Genomic DNA, 21,686 nt, shown 5'->3' with positions numbered 1-21,686 from the left:
TCTTGAGGTTAGGACACACTGAGCCACACTGAGGCAGGAGGCTGGGGTTCTAATCTTGCCACCACCACTAACTCAATGAGAGACCCTAAATCCCTTCACTCCGCTGGACTCTAGCTTCCCCATCTGTATAATGGGGGCAGTAATTAACTATTGGTCCTGCTTACCTAACATGAAGAGAAACAAAGGACGGTGATTTGAAAGGGCAAAAAGTGAATGTTACTGTTAATGTTATTGGGAAAAGCACACACTTCTCTCAAGCTCTGTAAGGGCTCGTCTAAATCTCTACAGCCTCTATCACTCTTCTCAGTGCTTGCTATGCATGAGGCACTTGGTTGAATGAAATGGATGAATGAATAAATGGCACTTCTGTGATATTTATTTAACATTCCCAGGCCCACTGAAACCTTATTAGCATTATGATATTTTCCCAGGATAAGTCAGGTCCTCCTAACTTTGAAAACAAGAAGAGTGGAAGGGAAATGAAAAAAACACGGAATGTGGAGTTTGAAGACCCAGATTCATGTTTTGGTTCATTTCTTACTACAAAGGTGAACAAATCACTTCATCTCCCTGGCCTCAGTTTCCTCAGTTGTAAAATGGGGGTTGGGGGAGGCAAACTTGATGGTCCCTTCTAGCTCTAAAGCCTATGACCTTCTGTGAATTCCAGGCTAAATTTTGATAGTAAATCAAGACCAAAGCTAACTCCTCCACCCCCAGCATAGCCCAGCATAGGCCCCATGGCCATCTACTAGTCACTGAAGGTACTCAAATACATGATTCTCCAGCTCCCTCCAGCCTCAGTCTATTCCAAACCTGATTCCAAGGTAAAGAGCCAGCTACAATGAGAAGGAACACAACGGCCTGGTGATGAGGATATGCAAACACATAGGAAGGTTGGTAGGAGATAGATACAGATGGTGGGAGGAAGGGTCACAGACTGTCAAAGTGGTGATACCTCATAGCCTACTAGTCATAGGATAAGAGAAAGGAAAAAGGGGAAGGAAAGGACCATAAACCTGAAGGATGTTTTGCTTCTCTATACTAGCACAGAACTTTAGAAGAGGCATAGGCTTAATAATTCAGTGCCTTGCACACGGTAGGCCCTTAACTTCTGCTTACTTAAGAAAATCTCCTAGAGGACACATGCAACAAGCCCAGTTTTAAATACTGAAGTTTGAATAGCTTTGGGAAGGCAATATCTGTTGAATGACTGAATGAGAAAAGGGAATGTGGAGATCTTCCTTAGACTATCAGTTCTTCTAACCCAAGCTTTCTTTCTTTGAGGAAATAGGGCTTAAGTTTCCAAATTGCATTCAATTAAACCCACCACTTACTGAGAACCTACTATATATGCCAAGCACTTTTTCAAAAAAGGATTAGAACTAGCCAGCTCCCTAAAAGCACAATTCAGAATTGAGGGAAGAACATCACAGCTTCTCACCTTGATCACAAGGGGAGGTGGGTGCTGACTTGGATCGATCTTCTTCAGAGGGGGAGCTCCCAGGGAGTGACTGCTGAGACTCAGCACCTGGAATTAGCTGGGAACACACAAAGGCAGACACACAGACAGACACATGGTTACCTAGGAGGTTCTATGCTCCCAAATCAGCCAAGGAGCTGACAGGCAGCATGCTTTCCAAATATCATAATTCATTTTAAAGGTTATGATCTCAAAAGGCTTCAGCCTCTTCTCATTAAGGAATTAGAGAGAGAGAGAGAGAGAGAGAGAGAGAGAGAGAGAGAAAGAGAGAGAGAGGAGAGATTTCCAAGGTTTTGTTTGATGTTCTGATTATTTTGATCCCACCCATCCTTTGAAGTCAATCTCAAATTCATTAGTTCTGTGACACCTTCCCAGATCACCTGAACTCTTCTAACAGTATTTATTTATTTATTTAGTTAGTTAGTTAGTTTCTAAAGCAATCTGGGTTAAGTAACTTGCTCAAGGTTACACAGCCAGGTGTTTCTGGGTGGGAGCTAAGTATCTGAGCCCAGGATTCAATCCCCAGGTCATCCCGACACAGGAGCCGGTGCTCTTACTCAATGTGCTACCTAGCCGCCCCTTAACACAATTTATATCACTCATTTGGCCCGTAATCTCATACTGCTTTGTACTGTTGATTGTTACCAATTTATTTAAATTGTATCAAAATTAAGCATTTAATTTAAATAATTTTATTATTTAAATAAAATAATTTTATTTCGGTTTTTTTAACTAATTTTCATTTATATATAGCAATAGCTAGCTTATATACAGAAATTTACAAAACACTTCAAGTCTAGGAATTCATTTAATCCTCACAACAGGCCTGTGAGGTTGGTATTAGGAATAGAGAAAGGGATTAGCTCTGTGATATTATTGATATATGGAACTTCAGGATGAGCCAAGTCCTTCTGCCAATGCAAGACAATACCTCCTGTGAAATTTATATTCTAAGAGGTTGCCTAGAGTAGCACTTGTTAAACTTTTTCCACTTGCGAGCTCTTTAGCACTTCTTAAATATGGCGTCATGACCTATAGTTTAAGAAGTGTGTGTTAGAGCACTGAGTCTTAAGTGACCTGCCCAGAGTCACACAGGTAGTGACAGACAGTGTATCTCAAAGAGATCAAAGAAAGGGGAAAAGGACCCATACAGACAAAAATATTTATAGCAGCTATTGTGGTGGCAAAGAACTGGCCACTAAGGAGGGGCCCATCAATTGGGGAGTAACTGAACAAATTAAGGTATACTAGTATCATGCAATATTATTGTGCTGTAAGAAATGATGAAAGGGATTAATTTGGAGAAGCCTAGGAAGACTGGTATGAACGGATGTAGAATAAAGTGAGCAGAACCAGATGAACTATTTGTACAATAATAACATAGAAACAAACAATTCTGAAAACAGTAAGAACTCTGATCAATTCAGTGATCAATCACAATTCTAAGGGATCAATGATGAAACATATTATCCACCTTCTGACAGAGAAGCACGGACTCCCAGTACAGACTAAGATACATTTTTAGACAAACACAATGAGGGGAGCTGTTTTGTTTGACTATGCATATTTGTTACTGGGTTTGGGTTTTTTATTTTCTTTTTGTTTCCAATGGTGGAGGGGAAGGGAAGAAAAAAAAATTGAGGTTTTATTAATTGGGGGAAAAAAAGTGAATTAAAAAAAGTGTCAGAGACAGGATTCAAATCCAGGCATTCCTGACTCCAAGAGCAGAACTTCATCCATGGAACCATGCTACCTTTCAGTGTGTGCATTTTTTATCCATTAAATGAGATTATAAATTAGTTAAATGGGGAGGAAGCATGTTTTCAGTTTCTTTCTACTCTTTACCATCCCTAGCATAATGAGGAAGTCACAACACAACCTCAAAAAACATTTGTTAATCATGCCCCTAACTTTATCAGCCCCTCTCTTCAGGGAATCATTCCCTGCCATAGGCATTGGTGACCGTGTCTGAGGTTTATTTAGCAGGTTGGATTCCTTTGGCTCTTGCCCTTCTGGCCCAGAAGAGTCATTCAGATGCACTTTCTTTTTGAATGGACCTCTGCACAGTTGCTGGTGTTGACATGACATCAAAATCAGGAACCACAGCTGAGAAATGATCTTGTGTTCCAGGCCACAGGGGCTTCTTTTTTCCAGCCTCTCATTCTAAGTTGAACTATGGCAGTCATTCCAACAATAATGCAGGAACAAAGAGACCAAACCATTTTCCAGTGTTTGCATTCAATGGAATTCAAGTGATAAAAATATCACCATCATAAGCCCTTATTTTTGGCAATGTCACTCGCTAAAATCATCCATGTTGGCCTCCTTCCAACAGGCCTCACGATGACCCAGGACATTCAGATGAGGTACAGCTGCTGGAGGGGCACCAGAACTATGCAGAAATCTGTGTTTTAATGTCATTTTTATACTGTATTTTAATCAATAATAAGATTGCTTTGTTACATTATTTCTGGCACAACAGAAGGGGAAAAAAGAAGTCTTCAGTGGACGATTCTACTTTGTTCTTATTTCCATCCTACACATTTATCTGACTCTCCCCTTAAGAATATACTGCCTGAGGGTGGCTAGGTGGTGCAGTAAATAGAGCACCGGCCCTGGAGTCAGGAGGACCTGAGTTCAAATCCAGCCTCAGAAACTTAACACAAAAATAGCCGTGTGACCTTGGGCAAGACACTTAACCCCAACTGCCCTACCTTCCCCCCTCCAAAAAGCAAGCAAAAAAAAAAAAAGAATATACTGCCTGGAAAATATCTTATATGTACAAAAGTACTTATCTAATTTATATAAATTTAAATGTATATAAATGTTTAATTTAGCAATTTATATAAATACAACTTTTATCTTTGTGGTGGCAAACAAATGCAAACTAGAGGGATGTATATCACTCAGGGAATGGATAAAGAAATCTAGGCTATATGAATGTAAGAGAAGAGCTCTGTGCTATAAGAAATGATGAAGGGTATGGTTTCAGAGAAATATGGGAAATCTCCTATGGACTGACACAGAGTAAAGTGAGAAGAATCTAGACAATAAATGATACTATAACGTCTTCATTGAAAAAACAAACAATTTTGAAGACTTAAGAACTCTGTTTCTTACAATAATCAATCATAATTCCAGAGGCTTGATGACGAAACATGTTACCTACTTCCAGACAGAAAGATGATAGACTAAAGGTACAGAGTCAATAAGGGAATTTGTTTTCCTTGACTACGCATATTTGTTACAAGAATTTTGTTTTTTTCTTCTTTTTTTGTTTTGTTTTGTTTGTGAGAAGGGAAAAAAAGCTTGATAATTGAAAAAATCTGCTAAAAAATATATTTATACTGCCTTCCATGATAAACTGCTGACTCCTGTTCCTTAGAGGCCAGTCCAGCCCCATTCCTCTTGGTGGATATAGAAATGAGAAAGTTGGAATGAGAAGATGGCCACTAGAAACATGCAAATCATAGTTAAATTCCCCTAGCAAGAGTGACATTTTTCATTTAGCCTTTACAACAATACTTGTTAAAGGAAAAAACTAGAAAACTTCTTTTAGGAAGGCAAAATGTATCTATCCTTAAGCAGCCAAGGGCCAAAGCATTTTTGAGAGTCAGGAGGGAAAAAAAGGCGGGCAGCATCTACAGCCAGATGCTGTCCGGGAAATTGGATAGTCCATTTAAGTGAGTTCTAAAGATTAAGAAGAAACTGGGGGCTCTCTTGCTTTTCTGGGTCTGGTAGAGTCCCTTGGACATGCTTGCTTTTCTTCTGGGATGTCAGAGTAGGCTGGTATAGATTAGATGGAAGTCCTCTTAATTTTCTGCCTAGAGCTAGCTAGCACGATAAAGTATTTGAAAGGACTGGCTGATGGAAATCATCCCCCCATGCCAAGATTTATAGTTCAATTAACTTGCTTCCACTTTTCTCATAACAACTTTTTCAAAGATTTCTGAAAACTTCTAGGCAGGAAGCCAAGGTTGGAGAAGACCTCGGACACAAAATTGCTGCTAAAGCCTTGGGGGAATGTCTTACATCTGTGGGCCTTGGCTTATAAAAAAATACATAATATGTATATGTCACATATATAAATACATGATATATACATGCCATGTGGTACATGTGACATGTGTCACGCTCCTATACCATATCGTATGTTTGTACACACACATACATACATGTATTTGACTACATACAGTGTGTCCCAAAAGTTTCGTTGCAGTTTTAAGCTATTAAAGCTTAAATACATATGCATGTACATAACCTATGCAATGCATAACTACATATATAATAGGTACGTGTGTGTATGTATGCATGGACACACACATTCCCCTGAAGTATGAGTAGCAAAAGGATCTTTTTCTAGTGCATCAAAAATTTCATACAGATGGAATTCAGACTGGTTTCTCTGTAGAAAGACACAGATGTTTGGTGTCATGGAATTGTGACCATGTCTACGGGTAGCTGCATTCCAGCACTATCCTATTTCTACTTTCCTTCCCCGCTAGAAAAGGATGGTGTTCCAGGGTTTTTTGTTTTGTTTGTCTTGCTTTTGATATTTATCCTCAGTAGAGCAATGCCACTGGTGGATTCTATCCCCTAATGCTGATCTTTTGCCAACCTGAGGGCATGGAAGTATACTTCTGCACACAGTGGGATTTTATGGTAGGTTTTCCTCCCTTTGTCCTGGAGGAAATTTCAAAGTCCTGCTCTTTAAGCTTAGATCTTCCTTGACAAACCTTCTTTAGGCCAGTGAAAAATAAGACAATGACTGAGACAGGCTTAAGGTGAATAGTCTTCATCTTTTTTTTTTTTACATAGACTCATTTCAAGTAAATGCTGTGGGACCCAGGATAAGCAGGCTTCCTGAATCCCTTATCCCACCTTCCTACAAGGCAAAGTCAACAGCATTGAAAAGGCTCAGAGTAGCCACTTAATTTACCTTTTTCCTCCTCTGACCACTGTTGGTGATTTTGTCTGGAGTGACTCCCAGGTCGGCCAGCACTTTGGCGATCCCCCTCGCATCTACCCCACAGTTGGGTGCGACATTTGTTTCACAGCGCCGATGTACATTCATCTTGCAGACTGAAAGGAGACATTGAGGATCAGATGCATATATTTCTCAGAAAAAAAAAAACCCACAATAATAATTACCATAATCCCCCACGAGCTTCGGGAAGATAAAGGAGCCTCATCTTACATAAGAAAATAGATTTTTTTTTTATTCCTTTCATACTCATCTCTTCCATGAAGTTAACCTTGCTTCATTCTTCACCCCTCCCCCCCCCAAAAAAAAACAAGGACTATAAATTTCATTATACTTCTTTTACCACTGAGGAGACAGGCTCAGGGAAGGCCCAGTGAGTTTTCAATAAGCACAAAGGAAAGGAGCATTACCTGTGTAACCTTTATCAACTCACTCTTAACCTCTTACCTTGTCTGTTCCTGTATCTATAAAATGAGGGAACTGGAATGATGCCTGACATCCCTTCCAGCTCTGAATCTCTGACCTTTATAAGTCATGCAATATACATTTATTAAGTGCCTATGTGTGAGCCCCTATGCTAAGCATCAGTAAGAGGCAAAAGACAGTCTCTGCCACCCATGGTAGTTTAAATTTCATCGGTGTTTTTGTTTTTAAACCACCATGATCTCCCCATATGCTCCATATTCCCACCACTTTTCCTATGCCACATTATGTACTATATATAACATACTGTATTCCTTTATTATATGTATGTGTATATACATATATAATATACTATATTCTTCTCCCACAGCAAAGAAAAATACCTACTCAAAACCAACTGACCTCATCTGAGAACATAAGTAACACTCCATACCCATAGCCCCCCATCTCTCAAAGGAAAGGACTCTGGTGGAATTTATCTTCTAGAGATATAAAATGTCAGAACTAGAAGGACTCAATGATTGAGTGGCAAATATAACACTTGTTTTGGAGTCAAGGGGCCTGCTTTTCAATCTGGCCTTAGACACTTACAATTAAAGGCAAGTCATTTGATTTCTCAAGAACCAGGAAAGAGAGGAGGTATTGTGGACAGCATGAGGGACTTGGAATCAGGAAGACCTGAGTTCAAATCTCTGCCTTAGACACTGACTAGCTGTGTGACTTGAGGTAAGTTCCCTGACCTCCATCTGTAAAATGGGTTGCTGAGGATCAAATGAAATATTTGTAAAGTGGTTTGCAAACCTTAAACCTCTATAGAAAAGCTACTGTTATTATTACTAATTAGTTTCTCTACCCCTGAAATGAAGCTAATACTATCCATTCTAACTATCTCAGAGGTTTACTGTAAGTCAAGAACTTTGTAAAGCTAAAAGTGAGTTGTTTCCATCACATCCAACGCTCTCATTTTATAAATGAGGGGACATCTGATGGTCAGAGAGATAGACCATCTCCTCAAAATCATAAGCATAGTCAGAAATAGAGCTGAGACTCTAATCTCCTGACTTCCACACCAGTGTTATTTCTACTTGATTTAACCCAATATACCTGCTACCTTGTCTGTATTCCTTTCTGTGCTAATACTTTCACTATATTCTATTTGCAGTTGAAAATGTACTATTTTGTATTTTTTAAAAATTTATTTTTATCTTATTTTAGGTGGTCCCCAATGTTTTGTGACAGCAAGCCCCCAAATTTGTACATGATTGCTGACTCCCCATAGGGTTTTCTGTGCAGAGAGGTGGTACCTATATACTTGCTGGATAAATAAGGGAATATCATAGTGTCCTGTCTCAGTAGTCAGCACTCTGATTGTAACAGAGCTTGCTTGTCTTATCTGTGTGTAGAGAGGTCAGAGAAAGAGACTAGGTTGGGATATGTTACTGGGAAAAAGGTCACAGGGTCTTCTCAGAATTCTCTAGCTGGTACAGCATTTGTTGGTCTGTCTAGAACAGAGAGGCTGCTGGGGTGAGGTTAAAATTGTTTCCTTATCACAGAGTCTCTCAATCCCTTCTCTGTTAGAGGAAATGACAATCTGGGGAGATATAGCTCAGCCAAGGGGTTACAAGAAGTCCTGAAATGGATTTCTGACCCTAAGTCAGGTGGCAGAAGAAATGAGAAGACCCAAGGGAGGGCAGTGATACTTCAGTCAAGAAGAGCTAAGGAAACATTTTTTTAAGCTCAGAGAAGACTTCAGAAGAAAGTAATGAATGAATGAAAATAAAACATTTATTAAACAATTTACTTAGAAGAGGAACTAAGAGAAATGTTTAAGAAGAAGTCACAGGATGGTCCCTGTTCTTGGCTGAGGAAAGGGCCTGGACTGATGAAATTGAAGAAGCTTTATTGGATGAGAATACTAAAGAGAGTTATAATCCCTTCTGTCAGGGGGAGGATTACCAACCACAGCATCCCCGTTGGATAGAGAAATGAATTGAAACTGGTGGCTCTGAAATTAGCGGCTCAGCTGAAGACAGAGCCAAGGTAATAATTCTCAAAGTATGAAACTACAGATCACGGGGGACCTTGAGACTCTTTCAGGGGATTCATGAAGTCAAAATTATTTTAATAATAACATGTAAGAGATTATTTTCCTAGTATTTCATTATATACAACTATCTATATATGTGAGGCTAGATTTTCTTATATTTCAACCAAAACAACAAACCACAGCAGACTGAATGCAGAAGCAGAAAGGAGACTCTATTAAGTCAGACACAAAAGAGATTTACTTTAAAAACAATGCTAATTTTATTTTCATTAATCTCTTGTTTTGGAAAAATATAGTATTTTTCATTAAAAATGTTAATTTTATCAATATATAATGGTTTGATTATTAAAAGATGAAAAAATTGATCACCAATTACATCCTAAGCATTTACTTTGTGGAAAGCACTCTGCTAAGTCATGGAGACACAGAGAATCAATCAATCAACATTTATTAAGCCCCAAAAGTCAAAAATGAACCCTGAGCTCAAGGAGTTTATATGTTCTAATGGGGAAAACAACGCATATGAGCCAGACCATGCAAGATAAATCCGTAGAAGTAGATGGAAGATAACCTTGGAAGGGATAGTATTAATACCAAGGGAGAGGAGAAAAGGTCCCTGAGAGGAGGTAACACTAGCTGGTAAAATTTTTTTTTTATTATATACTTTTCAGATTAGGCAGGAATTCTAAAAGGAAGCCAGGGGGTCTAAAAGTTGGAAGTCAGAAGGAAGAGTATTCCAGACACACTAAACAGCCAGAGCAAAGGTACAGAGACAGGAGATGGAATACCATGTGTTAAGAAGACCAAATAGTCAATAGAGGCTACTACAGCTAGATTGTAGCAAATAGAATGTAAGACAATAATAGCGCTTGCCCCCCAGCACTGTTGTGATGACAAATGAGATATTTGTAAAGTGCACAGTACCTGTCACATAGTAGGCTGTTAATAAATGTTTCCTTTCCTTCCTTCCTAGTGAGAGTTTTCTTTTTTTTTTTTAAAGGGGAGACTTTCTAGGTAACAAAGAAGGAAGCAGTCAATAGGAAGGGACTGAAGATTAGAGAAAGAATAAGGATGATGGTGGGAGAAGATGGGAGAGAATGGGATTAAGAATATATGGGATCGGGGTGGCTAGGTGACACAGTGAATAGAGCACCAGCTCTGGAGTCAGGAGGACCTGAGTTCAAATCTGTCCTCAGACACTTGACACACTTACTAGCCATGTCACCTTGGGCAAGTCACTTAACCCCAATTGCCCTCCAAAAAAAAAATATATGGGATCAGGGATGGCAAGCTGAAGAGCCATTTGTTCATCAGAGACTAGAGTGAAGACCTGAGTTCAAATCTAGATTCTGACACTTACTAGCTGTGTGACCCTAGGCAAGTCACTTAACCTCTGCCTCAGTTTCTTCAAATGTGGAATGAGGATAATAATAGCACCTACCTCCTATGGTTCTTGGGAGGATCAAATGAGATAATAATTGCAAAATGCTTAGCATAGAACCCGGTACATAGTAAGAGCTATATAAATGTTGGCTATTATCACTATTGAAGGAAAAAGGAATTCAAGAGTAGAAAACAATGTAAAGTTGAACTGGTACAGCAGGGGCCAAAATGAAGAAGGGAGGAGAGTGTAGAGTAATACAATTAGATTTGAAATCAGTTGAATTGACAGTTGCAAAGAATTAGCTTTGGCTCAGTGGACTGATGTCAGTGTTTCCAAAGGTCTCAAATGGAATTTCCCAGGCATCTGTGCTTGGTCCTATGCTATCTAATACTTTTATCAATGACATGCTCCTAAAATTTGCAAATGACACAAAAGTAGGAGGGAAAATAACCCACTGGATAATAGTTAAGAGCCAAAAAAAAAAAAAATCTTAACATGTTAGAGAATTGGGCTTAATCTAGTAAAATGAAATTTAAAAGAAATGAATATAAAGTCATACTTGGGCTCCAAAAGTCGATTTCACAGGATAAAGGGGCTTAGTTGGACATCAGTTTGTCCAAAAAAGAAAAAAACATCCTGGGATTTTATTAGACATTATGAGATAGCCAAAATATTGATTGTGCTCTTGGGCTGGACAAGATTTATGGCTGCCAGGAAGGAGGACTTCCCAGTGCTCTGCCCTGGCTGGTTCTAGGTGACACATCTGAAAGACACTGATAAACTGGAGAGTTTCCCTGAAGGCAACCAGAATGCTAAAGGGTTTTGAGTCAGTGCCACATAAGAGGCAGCTGAATCAATTGTTTAACTTAAAGAAGAAAGACTCAGGAGTTGGAGGGATACATGTAAAAATTTAATTTTTATTAAAAAAAAAACTAACAAGTATTTATTAAGTACCTGCCCCATGTTAAGTATTTTACAAATGTTGTCTCATTTGATCCTCATAACAACTCTGAAAGGTAGATGCTATTATCATCCCCATTTTACAGATGGAGAAACTGAGGCAGAAACAAATGTTAAATGATTTGTGCAGCATCACACAGCTAGTATCGGAGCTCAAATTTGAACGCAGGTCTTCCTGACTCCAAATCCAAGTCTCTCTCCACTGTATCACCCAGGTGTCCCTAAAGAAGTGATCAGACTTGATCTGTTTCGCCCAGTGGGCAGAACCAGGAATGACAGTAGAAGTTACAAAAGGGGGTAAATTTAGATTTTGGTATCAGAATACATTTCTAACAGAAGCCGTCCCAAAGTGAAATGTGTTGCCTTGAGAGGTGATGGATTTCCTCTACTTGGTGACATTCTAGTAGAAGCTAGCAGGGACAGCTACGTGACTCAGGAGATATAGCACCTAGCCCTGGGTCAGGAAGACCTAATTTCAAATCCAGCCTCAGACACTTACTAGCTGTGTGATCCCGGGCAAGTCACTTAACCTCTGTTTATCTCAGTTTCCTCAACTATAAAATGAGAATAATAACAGCACTTACTTCCCCAGCGTTGTCTTGAGGATGAGACAATAATTGTAAGCACTTAGCACAGTCCCTGGTACACTGTAAATGCTATATAAATATTAGTTTATTATTATTATTAATTATTTGTCAAGCATGACAAAGGGGAAAATTCCTTTTTGAAAATATTTTGGACTAAATAGCTACTCAAGTATATTCAACTCTAAAAATTCTGTGATTCTATAAATATACTTGCCTTGTTTCACTTTCAAACCATCGGTTGGGTGGATGTTTCGATGTTTCCAATGCTGCTCACCAAGCGTTAAAAGGAGAGCTAAACAGAGGCCAAGCAGAGGGGCATGCACTGAGACACCTGCTCTCCATGAATGACTGGGTCACTGGCCTAAGGGAAGGAGATGTCACACACCCACCCATTTTGGAGAGGAAATGAATTACACTAACTCAAACCAAGATGCCAATTGCCCTGGGGATACTTTAGGTCTGGTTTCTTGGAAAAGGAAACCCACTGTAGCCTCTCACACTCTCACTGGGGGTCGTCCCAAGAAACTGAATTATCTTCAATAAACTCCCTATATAGGGCTCTACTACCTTAGCTGGGCTCTCTACACATAGTAATGTCATTCCCACTGGGTAATTGGATGTGATTATGGGCTAATGGATGCAGAAATTAGCTGTCTTAACTCCAGCTGCCCTTTTCTCCCTTACAGTGCCCTACCTGTTAACAAACCCATCAATCCAGGGCTTCATGGTCTTAGACAAACTGGCTTTCTCTCTGTTCCTCACACAAAGCACTCCATCTCCCTTGCCTAGAAGGCTCTCCTCCTTCCTCTCTTCCTCCTCTGAGAATCCTTCTTTTCCTTGGAGATGAAGCTCAAGTGCCCTGCCTGGGAAGCCTTTCCCAATCACTCCCAGCTACTAATCCCTTCCCTCTCTGTCTCATATTTACCTGCCTTCTATTTATTTTTATTCATATACATTTATATATATATATATGAATATAACATACTATGAAGATAAATAATATGTGGATATATTGTTGTACATGTTTATCCTTTGTGTCATCACAAAGATAATGTTTTGACTCACACATGAACTGGACACACACACACATACGCTCGCTCACACACACAGATATGTATGTCTTGCTGTCTCTCTGATGGAATAGAAGCTCTTCCTTCCCAAGGACAGAGGCAGTTTCACTTTTGTCTCCGAATCCCCAACATTGAGCAAAGGGCCTGGCACATAGTTGGAATTTACAAACTATTTGACTGGTTGATTACAGATTAAGAGGAAAAGGAAGGGCAGATATAGGCAAATATAGATCTCTAAGATTCAGGGGTGTGCTGGAGACAGCTTATACCAATTTGCAGTGTGGTAAATTTTCATTCATTTGGTAAATCTGCAAACACTACAAAATCAAGGCTTGAATTTTTTTTTACCCCTTTGATTGTCTAGACTTAACAAAGTAATGGAGAAAATGTTAACAATCAGATTAAACCTAAGAGCCTGTCCATTGTTTTTGAGGGGAAGCAGGTTGTTAAACATTTTCCAGGTAAGTTTCTACATGGTGGCAAGAAAGTGATGCTAGGTTTGCTAAGGATGTGAGATCTGTAAGTCCCACCAAGCTGAAAAGGGCTTAACTGAAGGCCAAGAACAGACTGGGTGACTACTGCCTGGGAACCCAACTAGCTGAGTTCCAGGAACCTAATCACCAGAAACTTAGCAGATGGCAGATATTCTTTTTTTTTTTTTGAGAGAAGAAACTACTGGAACTACTAAAATAGTCTTGCAAGGCAGGGAAAGTCCGCAAAATGCTTACAGAGGGAAGGAGCACCCACACCAGTGAACTCTCAAGTGCCTTTTAGAACCAAAATATTCTGAAAGTTATCCATATAACTTAACTATTAGTGCCCTCTTGTGTTCAGATGGTAAATCTACATGTCTGAGATGTGGCAGGATGATTCCAACAAAATCTTTCATTAATTTAAAAAAAAGGTTTTTAGACTTCCTGGGAGAAAAAGCAATATTATTTAAGTGGAGAAAAAAATTAATTCCCCTATGCACACTTTAATAAAAATACATCATGTGACACAATAGTTGTGAAAGTGGCTTGGGGTTGGTTCCTTACAGAAAATTGTCCCCTGACCTCCCTGGGTCCAGACTGATCTCTCCCCCCTCAGATTTCTCACAGTGTTTTGCCTCCATTTCTAATTAGCCCTGCTCCCATATAACTTCATATCATATGCATGTGTCAGCACAGCATACCTCCTCCATTAGAGTTCCTTTTTTAGGAGCTCCTTTATTAGCTCCTTGAGAACAGAGACTGTTAATTTTCATTTTTCGGAGCACAACAGAAGCTTAATAAATGTCTTCATTGTTGAAATGAAAAAATCTGCAGGTTTCACGAGTGCACAAGCCCATTTTCCCTAGGGTTTGGTGGGCCAATCGTACTGGGGCCATACTTGGCTTCTGGCCACTGGGCAATTACACACAGAAGCAGCTAGTGGGAGAGAATTAATGACTTGGGCACTAAAGTTATCTAGTAAGCACCTCCTATGGTCCAGGAAATGGGGGTACAAAGACTAAAACAGTCCTTTCCTTAAAGAAGCTTAAATTCTAAAGGGGAAAACAACTCCTACATATATAAATAATTACAACATAGCGGCAAATTATGGGGGAGGGAGTGCAATTAGCACCTGAAGAGATAAGAAAAGGCTTCATGTAGGAGATGGTGTTTGAGCCAAGCTAGGAATTCTAAGAGGAAGAGGAGAGGAGGGGGTGAGACAGGCAATGAAATTCCTAGTTTGGGAAACAGCAGGTAACCAGTTTGGCAGAAACACACGATACATGAAGAGGAATAATGAGTAATAAGCTTGGAAAGGTAGGCTGCAGCCATTTCAGAAAGGCTTTAAATACAAATGGGAATAAATCTGTATATATCACAGAGGCAAGAGGGAGCCCTTCGAATTTTCTGTGCAGAGGAGTGACAAACATGTGCAGTTGTCATGTTAATTTGGTGGTTCTTTGGAGGGCGGAGTAGAAAGCGAGAACCTGGCCTCAGGAAGACCCATTAGGAGGCTATTTCAATAGTCCAGGAGAGAGGTGATGGATAGCTTGCACTAGGGTGATAGTCGTGGATGGAGGTGAAATTGACAAGGCTTGGTAACTGAATGGATTTGGGACATGAAGTGAGGGTGCAAATGACTCTAGGGTTGCAAATCTGGGTGACTAGAATTGTTATAACCTTGACATAAAAAAAGGGAAATGCAGAAAAGGGTTTCTCTTCCCTCTCCATCCCTCATTTCTCTCTCTGTCTCTCTCCAGCTCTCCTCTTCCTCTCCTCTCTCCCACCCTCTCCCTTCTCTTCCACCCTCTTTTGTCTCTCTTCCATCCTCCTTTCCTTTCCCTCCCACTCTCTCCTCTCCTCTCTTTCTCACTCTTCCTTCTTCTCTCTCCCTCTTTCTCCTTTCCCTCTTAATTTCTCTCCTCTCTTCTCTCTCCCTTTCTCCCTCTCCCATTTTATCATACAAGGAAATACTGGTTGCATGAATTATTAAATATCAGCATTTTGCCCTGATGACTTTGTCTCTAATATTTTCATATTTTCTGTAACTAAGATCAAAGTTAATTTTTTTTATACTGGGTGAGTCAAGACTATTATAGATTCTATCAAAGCCAAGAGATCACTACTATCAGAGGATTACAAAATCACAGGACAAGAGCTGGGAGGGAAGTTATAGACCATCAACTCAAATGGCCATTTTATAGATGAATAAACTGAAGGCCACAGAGATCAAGTAACTAGCCCATGGTCACATGGGTAGTAAAAAGCAGAGCTGGGATTTGAAAACAGACCCTCTGAGTGGTCTGTTTACTGCTGTAAATCCAACATTCATTTTGCTGTGCCATGATGCCTTGACATTAGTGAGACAGATGTGAACAAAACCTGGTCCCCTCTGCCTGTCTCATTCTGCTGAAAATTCTATCTACTCTACCCACACAGACAGAAAGCTTTTACTTCCTGGCCTCACGTGAGGGACACATGGGGCCACCGAGAGAGTATGTCAGATGCACCCGGCGAAAAAACATATAAAAAATACAAGTGTACAAAAGTATGTGATCTCTTCTTAGAGAGGGGGCAAAAGAGGCTCTGCAAGGCTCAGGTCAGAAATCTCTGAATGTAGAGATAGCAGCTATCATGCATCTGCAGTGGTAGGTGCCTTGAGAGGGTGGTCCTGAAATCATGGGGAGCGGTCATTCAAAGCTTCCTTGAGAAAATGGAGACAGCCAACATCTGTCCTCCCTGCACTGCATGAGCAGTCCTCGAATCTACTGGTGGGTGTACTCATCAACCATCTAATAATCCTTACTGTTCTTAATAATGAAGCCATATAAGACCGTGGAGTGCTCTCTGAATCATCAAAGGCAGGTTCAATCAGGTTCCAGTTTTACTGTGAACACAGTACATTCCTCCTGTCTCAGTGACATTGCTCATGCTTTTTTCCCTACCTGGAATGACCTTTCTGAATCCCAGACCATCCTTCAAGTCACAACTCATGAGCTTCCTTCTCCTCCAAGGAGCCTTCCCTGACCACTCCAATGTCACATGAATCACTCCCTCCTTGGTCTGATCTTTTACAGCACTTGACTTTACCATTAATTTGGCACTTAATCAAATATAGCCTTGTGATATCCCAAATTGGTGTCTTCTATTATTGTTTACTCTTCATGAGGACATGTCTTGTCTCCCCAGATAAAGGAAGAGACTGAGCCTTAGATTTTCTTAAATCATCAACAAAGTTTAGCTCAGTGTTTTGAACAGTGAAAAATTCTAAATATAATCAATGCATCAACAAGCATTTTTAAATGCCTACTATGTATCAAATGCTATGGCACATACTAAGAATACAAAGGCAAAAGAGTGACAATCTCTCCTCAAAGAATTCATATTCAACAAGTGGATATATATAAGTTGTTTGTCCTTCACTTTTGAAGAGGACCGATGACATGATGTGATGAGTGATATCTCAACTTTTGTGTGAATTGGATTTAAGTAAGGCAGAATTGGGGCGACCAGGTAGCACAGCAAGTAAGAGCACCGGCTCCAGTGTTGAGAAGACCTGGAGATCGAATCCTGGGCTCAGACACTTAGCACCCACCCAGAAACACCTGGCCGTGTAACCTTGAGCAAGTTACTTAACCCCAATTGCTTAGGGGCGGCCAGGTGGCTCAGCGAGTAAGAGTACCGGCTCCAGTGTTGGGACGACCTGAAGATCGAATCCCGGGCTCAGACACTCAGCACCACACCCAGAAATAACTGGCCATGTAACCTTGAGCAAGTTACTTAACCCCGATTGCTTAAAAATATTAAAAAAAAAAAAAAGTAATGCAGAATTGGGCAGTCAGCAGCCTCACTCTCTCTTCCAGAACCATCAAACTCTTGGAATATAAATTTAAAATGAATACAAGGTAGCTTAGGGAAAGACAAAACTAGTATTGGGAGGGCAGATCAGGAAAGCTTTCGTGTAAAAGGTAATTCTTGAATCAGTCTTGAAGAAATGAGGGATTCTACAAGGTAAAGGCAAAGAGGGAGTGCATTCCAGGCATGGGAGTAAGCCAATGGGGACAAGGGCTGGAATGTTGTGTACCAGGAACTGACCAAAGACCAATTGCCCTGGACCATGAAGCATGGGAAAGTGAGCAATGTGTATACCAAGACTGGAAACGTCAGTTAGAACCAGGGTTTTCGAAGTCAGGCAAAGAAAGTTATATATTGATAAAATTTTTTTTAAATGTATGTTTTATTCTAGAGGCATTAAGGAGGCATTTGAGTTTAATGAGTAGGGGAGTGACATTTCAGAACTGAAATTCTGTAGAAATCACTTGGGAACTGCAGGGAGAATGAATTAGAATGGGAAGAAGCCTGAGGTCAGGAGACTAATTAGGAGTCCATGGCAATAATCTTAGTTGAGAAGTAATAAGGCCTGAACTAGGGTGGTGGTGATGTGAGTAGTAATATGGGTCTCACACCCATAATAACAAGATTTGGGGATGGATTGGGTAGGTGGAACATGAAAGGAAGACATCTGACTAACCATAACAATTCATTGTACATCATGCCACATCTGAGAGATGACTGGATTGTAGGAAAGAAAAACACCTAATATCCTTAATTTTCTGATGAAATTACCATGCATATTTATTTTGTTTTGGAATACCAAGTAAAATTCAATTTAAAAAAATAGCACAAAGTAGCCAGACATTTCAGGTGTGTAAGTTATGGGGAAAATACCAGGGGTGGAAAATGTAAGCAGGGGCTAAAATGAGGGCCAGAGCAGTCAACTTACAGTGAGTTAATACTTTGGAAAGTGTGGACTTGAACCCAGTCTTTCTGACTTCCTTTCCATTAGGTCACACTCTTCTTTCCTAGTTCTAAATAACCCAGGACTGAGGAGGCGAAGCCCTTGCTTGCTCTGCCCTGGTCAGACCACACAGGAAATACTGTTTTCAGTTCTGGGTGACATATTTCAGGGAGGTTACACTGGAAAATAACCAGAGAAGGGCAACCAAGCTGAGGAAAGGTGTTGGTAAGAGGGGCTGTTAAAGGAATGAGGCTGATCAGCCTGGAGAAGATGGAGGGGGAACATTAGCTATGACTTCCTGGGCAAGTCTTCATGGCTCCTGGCAGTCTATTTCCCTGTAAAATGAAGGAGCTGGAATCTAAGATTTCCCTCCAATTCTGGATCTAAGATTCAATTTGAAGAGGTGTCAGTGGAAAAGTGATGAGACTTCTTCTGTTTGGCACCAGAAGGAAGAATTGGGAGCGGTGGGTGGGAATTATATGGAGGGAAATTTAACACGAGAAGACCTTTTCCAAGGATGAAAGTTATCCAAAGGTAGAATGAGCTGCCATGGGAGCGAGGCACTCTTTGGGGTTTTCAGAAAAAGGTTGTGTGGCTACCTGGGCATGTTGGAGAAAGTATTTTCGTTCAGGTTTGGGTTGGATTTGCAGTCCACTGGCATAACTTTCATCTTTGAGATTCTGTGAAGATACCCCCTCTAACTCAATCACTTGAAACAGAGAGATCAAAAACTCACCCACTGACTGTTGACATACTGAAGCTTTATAGATAGAGTCTTCTTAATAACCAAATGAAGCAAGCTTGGAAGAAATAGCATGGGAAAGGTGGGGAACCTCTCAGTTCTGAAACAATACTGAGTCACGTCAAGATGCTGCGACAGCCTGGGTGAAGGTTCTTCCCTTGGCTCATCCTTCTAGAGCTTACATTCAGCCTCTGAGTTATATGCAGCTGAAGCGAAAGCCAAAGGGAACAGACAGACTCTCCTGCCCTTGTATTAGATGGGGACAAAGAAAACCAAGGTGCTCAGTGGCCCCTACAATGTGAGGCAGTATCAGCTTTTTTTTTTACTCTATTTATCCCTAACTCCTTCATGGAAGCTATGCATGACGTGTGGTGGTGGGAGTGTCAGCAGAAAAGAAATGAAGGGGGCCAAGTGGGGACTGAATATCCTGTTTAGGATGAGAGCAAAAATAATGAGTTTGGAGTTGAAAGGGCTAATATTGTGTGTGTGTGTGTGTGTTACAATGCCTCAACATATCCCATGAAAAATAAAACTCAGATGAATTAGGGCCTGAGACTGATTCATTATCCAGCTGAAGGAATGCTCAAGTTTAATAAATCATCTCAGTATTTTTTTTAAGTAGAACAAGAAAATTGCACAGATGCTTCTGAGAATGGCTGAGACATACTTCTAAGAAGTTAAATAATACTTGGGGCGCTTAGGGAGAAGAAGGGATGAGTCAAGGGAGAAAGACAGCTACTTTGGTGGGCCCTTGATTTATAGGACTAAAGGAAAGAATGAGCAAGTATTTCTACACACACACACATGCACACACACCCTTTTCTACCCCGGAATATGTTCACTCCCCTAAAGAGACATCTATAAGTGACCCTCCAGGAGCCCCTCCTCCTCCTCCCTGCAGTATACACACATATGGCCTGGGGACCATGATACTGTGGAAGGAACACAAGAGAAGCCATCAGCAGACCTGGGTTCTAATTCCAGCTCCCCCCCTAGTTTGTTGTATGATCCTGTACAAACCATCACACTTCTCTGGGACGCTTGTTCCTCCTCAGTTAGACAAGAGGGAACCAGAGGGTTAGGGAAGGGATTAGGCATTTAAAAAGTACCTGTTATGCACCAAACACTGTGCTAAGCTCTTTACAAATATTATCTTATTGGATCCTCATGATGACAATCTTTTGAAGTAGGTGCTATTATTATTATTCCCATTTTATGCTGGGGAAAACTGAGGCTTATGTGGTTGTGGTGGTGGTTTGTCGAAGACAACCTCTAGAGCCATCTGGGTCCAGTGGTCAATGTTCATCAGGACTGGAGATGGCCCAGGATGCAAAGGGAACCCATGGCCCTTTTAAGCTAAGGTCTTTTCAGGTTCTCACTTGGAGAGAGGCAATGCCCCTTCAGTGAATAGGCCTCTTTAAGAAGTGAGTCAAGGGATGGGCCTTTTAATTAAAAAAAAAAAATCAAACTGGGAGAAGACCCTCAGGATTGCTGGCCAAAAGAGAAACAGTTGCAATTTACATTTCTGCCAAGCCAGGAGCCAGGAGCCAGGAGTGTCCAAAAAATAACCATTAAGTGGTGGTTGGGCAGGGACCTATTATTGTCCAATCCAAGAGATCCAGAGTGAATTGGGTTTCAGGATTGGTCTTTGAGAAAGAAAAGAGGCCTATTCACTGAATGGGCATTGCCTCCCTCAAAATGAGGGTCAAGTAAGGTGTCTGAGGTCATATTTGAACTCAGGTCTTCCTGACTTCAGGATCAGTGCTCTATCCATTGTGCCACCTGGCTGATAATGAGGATGCTGGTTCAACTCCCCTCATGGGGGTATGTAAGGTTAAAATGATACAACATTTGTCAAAAATCTTTGCAACTCTTGAGAAAGCTAGGGTCTATGGAGGTTCCCACACTCAAGAGTGGACAGATTTGGTTCAGAGGTCATACAACAGTTAAGCTGGTCCAGATATATATCATTACTCTTGTGGTTTAGGGGTACTGGCACCCCAAAATAGCAACAGCCAGGTCCTGCCCGAATGAATTCTACCCAAGCTTTCTTTCAGCCAAACACAAGGTTTATTAGAACACCAATTGGGTAGGCAAGATTTTAAGAATCCGCCATATTTGTGACACCTGTATTGACAAGAGGGCATTGGCTAGACTCTTAAGAAATCTGAGCACCTTAATGCAGGCAAGATGGATCTTATATACAAAAATACCGTGGGAAGGATCTAGGAGGGACCAAGTAGTCTGGGGTGACTGGGAGAAGGGTGGAGAACAGCAGAAACCGGGACCACAGGGCCAAGGGAGAATAAGGTCTAAGATTGGATCAAGGGTAGGAAGCAGCCAGAGGGAACAGAGAATTGGGAAACGGGGTGTAGGCTACAAAAAAAGGCCAGTGGAGAGGATTACTGGAATGGGTGAATGCCTCAGGTGAGCTCCAGACACTTGACCATGGGGGAAAGTTCAAGGAGAGGGGGTGGGGGCAGGGTTTCCAGAGCCTGTACCCCATCATTGTCATCTCTACCATCCTCACCTCCAGCACTTCTGCCTATGTCTCAAAGAGGGAAGAAAGGATGGAGACATCAAAAAAGTGAATCATCTACCTGGCCTCATAAGGACTATATGTCATTTTTGATATATTCATTTTTTTCTCTTGAAGCCTCAGTTTCCTTATCTATAAAATGGGAGGCTAGAGTAAGGAAGAGTCTGGATTGTATAATTCCCAAAGTCCCTTCAAAATC

At 40.7% G+C, this 21,686-nt stretch overlaps 1 protein-coding gene across 1 annotated transcript in view; it reads right to left on the bottom strand.

The window, feature by feature from the left end:
* PRKCE (protein kinase C epsilon) overlaps positions 1-21,686 on the bottom strand; it is a 657,089-nt gene that overhangs the window by 228,743 nt on the left and 406,660 nt on the right. The window contains exons 7-8 of the mRNA XM_069071624.1: positions 6,420-6,562; positions 1,442-1,538 (exon numbers count right to left, since the gene is read on the bottom strand). Of these exons, the coding sequence (XP_068927725.1) occupies positions 1,442-1,538; positions 6,420-6,562 (240 nt within the window). The remainder of the gene's footprint in view (positions 1-1,441; positions 1,539-6,419; positions 6,563-21,686) is intronic.

Source organism: Petaurus breviceps, unplaced genomic scaffold, assembly GCF_028583685.1.
Source record: "Petaurus breviceps papuanus isolate PSGF00001 unplaced genomic scaffold, PetGlider_PUasm1.0 90842, whole genome shotgun sequence".
Classification (NCBI taxonomy): Eukaryota; Metazoa; Chordata; class Mammalia; order Diprotodontia; family Petauridae; genus Petaurus; species Petaurus breviceps.
The sequence above is the reverse complement of the archived record's forward strand: the minus strand, read 5'-3'. Positions and strand labels throughout refer to the sequence as shown.